We start from the raw sequence: 7,145 nt of genomic DNA on the forward strand, positions 1-7,145 counted from the left end.
CCCCAGCGCCGGGCCGGGGTCCTGCCCCGGGCTCCTGCCCAGCCCCGGTTCGGGATCCTGCTTCTGCCTCTGGCTCCTGCCCCAGCTCGGGGCTTCTGCTCCAAGCTCCTGCCCAGCCCTAGCTCAGGGCTCCTGCTTCTGCCTCTGGCTCCTACCCCCCGGGCTCCTGCGCAGCCCCGGGCTCCTGCTCCGAGCCCCTGCTCCAAGCTCCTGTGCAGCCCCAGCTCAGGGCTCCTGCTCCAAACTCCTGTTCCTGCCCCAGCTTGAGGTCCTGCTTCTGCCTCTGGCTCCTGCCAGCCCCAGCCCGGGGCTCTGGCTGCTGCCCCAGCTGCAGGCTGCTGCCCCAGCACGCAAGCTGCAGCACAGCATGAAGCTGCAGCCCTGTTGTTTGGTTTTTCTTTCCAGGCAGTGGTACAATGGGCCCTTGTTGTGTCCAGAGCTCTCAGCCCTCCTCGGGACCGCCCGTGCTGGACTCCCACTGCTGCCCCTCGGYGCTGCCGGCTGCTCTCTGCCAGGGCTGGGCGCCCCTCCACCCCCGGCTCCAGCACTGCCGGGAGGGCTGGAGCAGGTCCCCGGGGGCTGCATCACACCGCCCCACTGGGCGGGGGTGCGCGTGGTGGGGGAGAGCAGCCAGCCGGGCTTCCGCAGCCTGTTCCCTCGCGCCGGCCCTGGCGGGCGGCGGGGCTGGGCTTGCCCGTCCGGCGTGCTGTCCCTGCGCCCCAGCCGCGGCTGGCTGAATCAGCAGGAATCTGGCAGTGCCAAGCTGGAGCACGCTCCCCYGCCGTGCCGCAGCTGCTCGCTGCTTGGCGATAGGAATGCGCGTGGCCATTGCATTCCTCGCGTGCCRGCAGGGGCACTTGGCAGCCCCTGCGCTGCCCTACGAGGCCTGGAAGGGGCTGTCGCTGCCCCCCGTCCTCTGGTGACCCAGCAGCTCCACATCCRCGCTCATGATGGGCACCAGGCTGCCTGCTGAGAGCAGAGGGCAGCGCGTGGCCACGAACGCGGAGCCCGGCGCTGGCCTGGCTCACTGCCTGGCTGTGACCGGGGAGGTTTCTGCAGGCTGCGCGTGCTAACCTGACCGTGTCTCCTCTCAGTGCCCAGTGACCTGACCCCGGAGGAGTGCCAGGAGCTGGAGAACATCCGGCGCCGCAAGCAGGAGCTGCTGGCTGACATACAGGTATGGATGCTGAGGGCCGTCGTGGTGCCTCCTTGTGCATGCCCCTGCCTTGGCAGCCTCTTGCTTGGGGTTATCTCCRTGGGAGGCAGCATGTGTCACTGGGCAGGACCATGTACAGCACCATTTGGGGTCTTTTTCCTGCTGCTTGGGAAGGGGGAGGGTGAGAAACCACTCGGGGGCCCAGYGGGTTGTTCTCTGCCCTGCTGGGGGGAAGAGGCCAGCGCGCTCAGGCCTGTCCTGCCCGTACCTGTCGCGTTGCAGGAGTGACGTGGGAAGGGATGGATCGTGGGGCTGRCTGCTCAGTGGGACCCATGTGGCCCCATTGCATAGTCCGGACYGAGGATGCGCTGGCCTGGAGGACCGGAGCTGTGGGGAACCCCTGCTTTGCTCCCTCCTTCCTTCATGCTGCCTCTGGCTCTTCTCTGTGGTGTTTGCCAGCCACTTCTCAGCCCAGGGGACGATACTGAGCTGGGACCTGAGAGCGCTGCAGCCCCTTCCTCCTCCTTGGGAACGCTGCTGGCGGGGCTCTCGCTGCTGGGATACCCCAGCCCTGGCTTTTGGCGCTCAGCCGCTGGAGCAGGACCTCGGGGGGAGCGTGGGGCTACTGGTCCAGCCCACCTGAAACAGCTGGAAGGGTCTGGGCCTCGCTTGCTGCCGGGTGCTGGGGACCTGCAGAGCCCTGCGGCAGGGGCGCGGGTCGGCTGTAGCTCCCGTTCGTGCTCCTGTCGCCTTGCCTCGCCAGCTCTGCTGCTCCTCTCAGCTCGCACAGGCTCTTCCGGAATTTCTGAGGCAGAAAATTGGAGCCATTGAAAATGCAGGGCAAGGAGGCCGTGGGGTGGATTTCAGCAGCTGCTGCAGGGATCCCGTGGTCTGTCCCCCTGCTTCCTCATAGCAGAGGCTCTCTGCTGCAGGGCCCTGGCAGCCTGGGGAGAGGATCCCTGCAGGGGACGTGGGCCCCGGCTGGCAGCCAGCCTGTCCTGTAGGGCAGAGAGAGTCGTGGCTTTTCCTGGTGACCTGCAGAGCCCTGGGCTTTGCGCTTCCTTGTGCCTTGCCCTGTGGCATTGGTGTCTCCTGTGCCATCCCCTCCCTGGCACGGCCAGGGGCTGTGGTTCTGGGCCAGGCCATTGCCCTGGCAAAAGACTGYGGGGTCGGTGCTCATCTGGGACACCCGTCAGTCATGTCCGTGATTAAGGCAGCAGAGGCTAATTACTGCCATATGTTGGGCATGATCTGAAGGGATTAGGAGATAATTTTATTAACCTCTGAATCTCTTCCTTCCTGCATGCATGGAGCATGGTGGTGCTGCAAGGGGATTAGCGGCGGGGTGCAGCTGACTCCCTCACTTCCAAATGTTCCAGGAGCTGGTTCAGCCACAGGGCAGTGCTTGGAGCAGGAGGGAAGGAGGGTCTTTGTGGGCCCCTGGATGGAGAATGGCCYTAGGACACCTGTCTCAGAGCAGGGATGCCTGGCCTTCGGATCCCTGAGTCTTATTGCCCTTGGGCTCATTCCTGCCTCCATTGAGTCCTGGTCCATGGGGAAATCCTGCCTGCTCTTGGATGTGGGAGGGAAGGGAGCTCCTGGGCCCRCACCGCCTTCAGAGCTTGGGGTGGCTGGTAGGTTTGTGGGGGGTAGAGCCACGTCCTGTCTCAGCGCACGTCTCTTCCCCCAGCGRCTGAAAGATGAGATAGCAGAAGTGACGAATGAGATCGAGAACCTGGGATCCACAGAGGAGAGGTGAGTGCTCTGCGGGAGCACTGCAGCAGCTGGCTCCTGGCAGCCCGGGGGTCTCTGCCAAGCCCCGTGCCCTGCCCGGAGCGCCAGCTTGCCACCAGCAAGCCAAGCAGTGCACCCCCATCCCGTGCGTGCTGCTGCGGGCGGCATTCCCAGGCACTCTTAATTCCTGGATGGCAGTAACAGGATCCCACCCTGAACTGCTGCTCCGGAGGTCTGTTTTTCCAAGCCTCAGCCCCTGTCTGGCCACGGAGACTGTCTGACTTTGTTATTCTGAGCTGGTGCCGGCGGTGCCAGCGTGGGATTAGGGGGCCCGACAGCCGATGGGAGCCGACTCGCAGCGTCATTTCCAATCACCCTTAGCTGGCCCCGGTGGGGCATGAAGGCYGCTCGCCCCAGAGCGCTGTTACACCGAGCTGCCAGGCTTGTTCAGCCTCTCCCCGTGCGGAGAAGTCCTGTGGGGATGTTCTCTGTGCCCAGCACCCCGTTCTGCACGTGACAGCCCCAGGCATGGCGTGGGCTGGCCTCGGCAGCTCCTTCGCTCTGAGGCCCAGCAGGCTGGCAGCAGCTCCGTGCTGGCCTGCCGCGGAGCTGGGCAGAGGTGTGCGGAGCGGAGTGTGCTGCCTTCACCTGCTGCAGTTTGTGCCCGGGTTTGATGCTGGAGGACCAGGGCCAGCTGAAGGAGCTCAGCGTACTTTCGTGTCCGCGCTGACCGTGTCCCTGCAGCGCTCTGCCCAAGGGGTGAGGGAGCGAGTGGGAGCCGGGCTTTTCCTGAGCACTCAGAGCTGGTCTGTGCCTTGTAGGAAAAACATGCAGAGGAACAAGCAGGTGGCGATGGGCAGAAAGAAGTTCAACATGGATCCCAAGAAGGTACTGCTGGGGTCTGCTGGGCAGAGTGGAGTACAGGCTCCAAATAGGGCCACGTCGAAAAGGCACTCGCCTGCCCGTCTGGGAACGGGGCGCTCCTGCGGGCTCTGCTCGCTTCGTGGTCCGGGCGCTTGGCCGTCTCCCCGAGCTGAGGGCAGAGCCAGCGCCCGGCAGCAACGCTGGGGAGGCGGTGAGCGGGTTGGTGGGGTCAGCAGCAAGGCSCAGAGCAGCACCTCTTGCACTGCTCCAGGGCATCCAGTTCCTGATCGAAAACGACTTGCTGAAGAACACATGCGAGGATATCGCTCAGTTCCTCTACAAGGGGGAGGGCCTCAACAAGACAGCCATCGGGGACTACCTGGGTGAGAGGTACGCTGGGCCAGGGACGGGTCTCCCGAGGGTGTCCCAGGGTCAGGATCTCAACGTGAGAGAGGAGACTCGGCAGCTTTTGGAGCTTTATGAGCGGCCCTGCCGGCTGAGCGCGGGCACAGGGCCGCGGGCATGTCCTGTGAGCCACGGGGCCTGGGGCTGCCTGCAGGTCCCTAGCAGGATGTGGGGCTGCTGGCCTGCTGTGGCACGAGCCTGTCATGCCAGCCTCTTGCTGAGCACTGGGGCTGGCTGGTGGGCTGTTTGATCCGTAGCTGGCACTTGCAGATGGCCTGTGCAAGCAAACCAGCCCAGGACTAGGGCTGGGGCGGAGCTGTAGGTTTCCCACCCGCAAACGAGYGGAGTGTGGGACAGAGCAGCGGGAGATGGAGCCCTTGTGCATCTCGGCAGTCACAGGACTGACTGATCATGCGTTCCTCATACCCTGGCTTTTTTCCCACAGGGATGAGTTCAACATCCAAGTTCTGCATGCCTTTGTGGAGCTGCACGAGTTCACCGACCTCAACCTCGTGCAGGCCCTGCGGTGAGCGAGGGGCTGAGGCAGGGGCAAGGGCAGGGAGCTGAGCTGTGCCCCGCGTGGCACTGCCTGCACCCCGGCTGGGGAGACGACGAAGGACTTGTGCGGGGACATASCAGTGTGAGCAGGGCTGGAGGGCATGTGGGTCTGGAGCCCCTAAGGCAGTGTGACACCTCGCTGTTTGCAGGCAGTTTCTGTGGAGCTTCCGGCTGCCTGGGGAGGCTCAGAAGATCGACCGCATGATGGAGGCGTTCGCCCAGCGGTACTGCCAGTGCAACCCCGGGGTCTTCCAGTCCACAGGTGAGAGGCTGCCCCAGCGCCCTCTCCCCAGCCGTCTGGCTCTGCAGCTGACTTTCCCCCTCTGTTCCTGTAGACACCTGCTACGTGCTCTCCTTTGCCATCATCATGCTGAACACCAGCCTGCACAATCCCAACGTCAAGGACAAGCCCACGGCAGAGCGCTTCATTGCCATGAACCGAGGCATCAACGACGGGGGGGACCTACCTGAGGAGCTGCTCAGGGTGAGGGACAGGGTGCAGAGGGCCAGGGGCTGGGGTGCGGAGCTGGCCTCTCCCAGGGCTCCCAAGGGGCAGAGGTGATGCCGTGTGTCTTTGTATCAGAACCTCTACGAAAGCATCAAGAACGAACCTTTCAAAATCCCCGAGGATGACGGCAATGACCTCACCCACACTTTCTTCAACCCCGACCGGGAGGGCTGGCTCCTGAAGCTAGGTGAGTGCTGGCAGAGGGGAGGATGTGGCCTCGGGAGAGCAGACTCTCCCCTGGGGATGGAGCTGGGCCGTGCCTGCAAGCCACCTGCCTGGAAGCAGGAGCTGGCGCCAGGGCTGCCTGCACCTAGCCTTCCGGCCCAGCTCCGGAGCGTGGCTCTGCAGAGGGGCGGGGGGCTGCAGACGTGGGCTCAGCTCGCGGGGAAAGCGTCCAGACRTCCAGCAACCGTCCGTCTTCCCTGGGCTTGTCGGCAGCACCGGAGCCGCAGCTGACGGTGCGGCCRGGCAGGCTTCCCGGAGATTCTGCCTGCGTTGCCCGCTGTAGGATGGGCAAGTCCTGGGGTGCAGAGCTGGTAACAGGGTCTGGCGTCAGAGCACAGAGACCACGAGGCCCTTCTCRTCACCAAGTCACAGCCGCGTCCTGCTGGAGCAGGCCCCAGGGAGCGAACGGCGAGCTGCCCCCAGGCTGCGTGCGTCCCCCTTCCATGCCACAGCCCGGTCCCTGCCTCACCTTCCCACAGCATTATCACCTCCGCATCCCGGCTCCACGTGCAGGCAGCATGCATGGCATCCCCGCGGCCCCACTGCAGAACCCGGCTCTCGCAGACCACGAGCCGTGCCCCACGCCTTGGCTCCTGTGGCTTCTCACCTCGGCAGCTGTCAGGGAATTTTCCACCTGCGTTGAGCAAGGAGGGGGGGAGGGAGGTGCTGGCAGGAGCAGGTTCCGGCAGTGGCCTATTCCTGGGGCTCTTGCTAGGGTTGGGACTCCAACCCCAACGTCCTCTGATTGGGGAGTGTTTCTGCTGTGTTGCCACCCCCTCGGGACTGGAAAGGGGCGACTAGAGCAGAGCCAGGCAGGGCTGTGCCGGGTGTTTAGGCAGGAGCTGCCCGCCTCTCCGGCCCTGAGCGGGGAGGACGTGGGGGGCCTTGGGGAGCCCCAGACCTGCCTCTCCCGGCCCTGAGCCAGCCCCAGTGCTCACTTGGCAGAAGGGACTAGTGCAAGGGCAGGTCATCTCCCCCCCCCCACCCCGTGCCAGGGCTGTTTGCCGCTGGGGAGGTCGGAGAAGACATCGGAGCATCCCTGTGCTCGCAGCCACCCGGCCGCAGCCCTGCTAGTGGGGCGGCGAGGGCGATGTGCCGAGGGGACGGCCGGGGGCCCCCCGCCCCGCAGCCGGGAGCATCGGGCCCCTCTGTCCCAGGCACGGCCGGCGCCAGGGGGGCCGCACGCCCTTGCCCCGTGTCCCGGCGGAGGGGGGACCGGTCCCGCAAAGCCACAGAGAGCCAGGGCGCGTCGGCCCCCGCAGCGGTGCCAGCCGCCCCGGCAGCCCCCGCTGCTTCCCTGCTGCCGGCCCACCCTGCTGACACCACGCGCGGCCTCTGCACGGGGCCGGGGGGGTTGAGTTCTTTGGGGTTTCCTTTTTTTTTTTAATTTTTTTTCTCCCTCATTTGTATGTTTCCATGATTTTGGCTCTTCCTTTCCTTCCCCCAACTCCAGGAGGTACGTACCCCTCTCCCCTTGCTCTGCTCATGCTGCTGGGGCTTCATTGATTTCTTTCTTTTTCGTTTTTAATTGCTGGTGATTAGTCTCATTGCTGCTGCTGCTAACCGACCGCACCGCCTCGGGGACCTCGCCTGCCGCAGGGGAGCAGCCCCGCTCCCCGCGGCCGCCCAGGGCAGGGACGCTGGCTGGTGGCCTCCGTGGACGCCGGACGCCCCCAGCCCCACGGTGCCCCCCGC

The 7,145-nt window shown here is 65.2% G+C and overlaps 1 protein-coding gene across 3 annotated transcripts in view; it reads left to right on the forward strand.

Annotated features, from left to right (window-relative positions):
* Nucleotides 1–7,145, forward strand: part of CYTH1 (cytohesin 1) — a 13,297-nt gene that overhangs the window by 3,771 nt on the left and 2,381 nt on the right. For 2 of the 3 annotated variants that reach the window (XM_085318228.1, XM_085318227.1), the window contains exons 2-9: nt 1,095–1,177; nt 2,847–2,911; nt 3,712–3,778; nt 4,026–4,144; nt 4,605–4,685; nt 4,867–4,979; nt 5,053–5,201; nt 5,301–5,412. In XM_085318228.1, the coding sequence (XP_085174354.1) occupies nt 1,095–1,177; nt 2,847–2,911; nt 3,712–3,778; nt 4,026–4,144; nt 4,605–4,685; nt 4,867–4,979; nt 5,053–5,201; nt 5,301–5,412 (789 nt within the window). Of the gene's footprint in view, nt 1–1,094; nt 1,178–2,846; nt 2,912–3,711; nt 3,779–4,025; nt 4,145–4,604; nt 4,686–4,866; nt 4,980–5,052; nt 5,202–5,300; nt 5,413–5,663; nt 5,879–7,145 lie in introns of all 3 variants that reach the window. The other variant, XR_014897448.1, reaches the window with a different exon arrangement.

The sequence above is a fragment of the Rhea americana genome, unplaced genomic scaffold (assembly GCF_003343005.1).
Source record: "Rhea americana isolate MKP2758 unplaced genomic scaffold, rheAme1 scaffold_527, whole genome shotgun sequence".
In the NCBI taxonomy this organism is placed as follows: Eukaryota; Metazoa; Chordata; class Aves; order Rheiformes; family Rheidae; genus Rhea; species Rhea americana.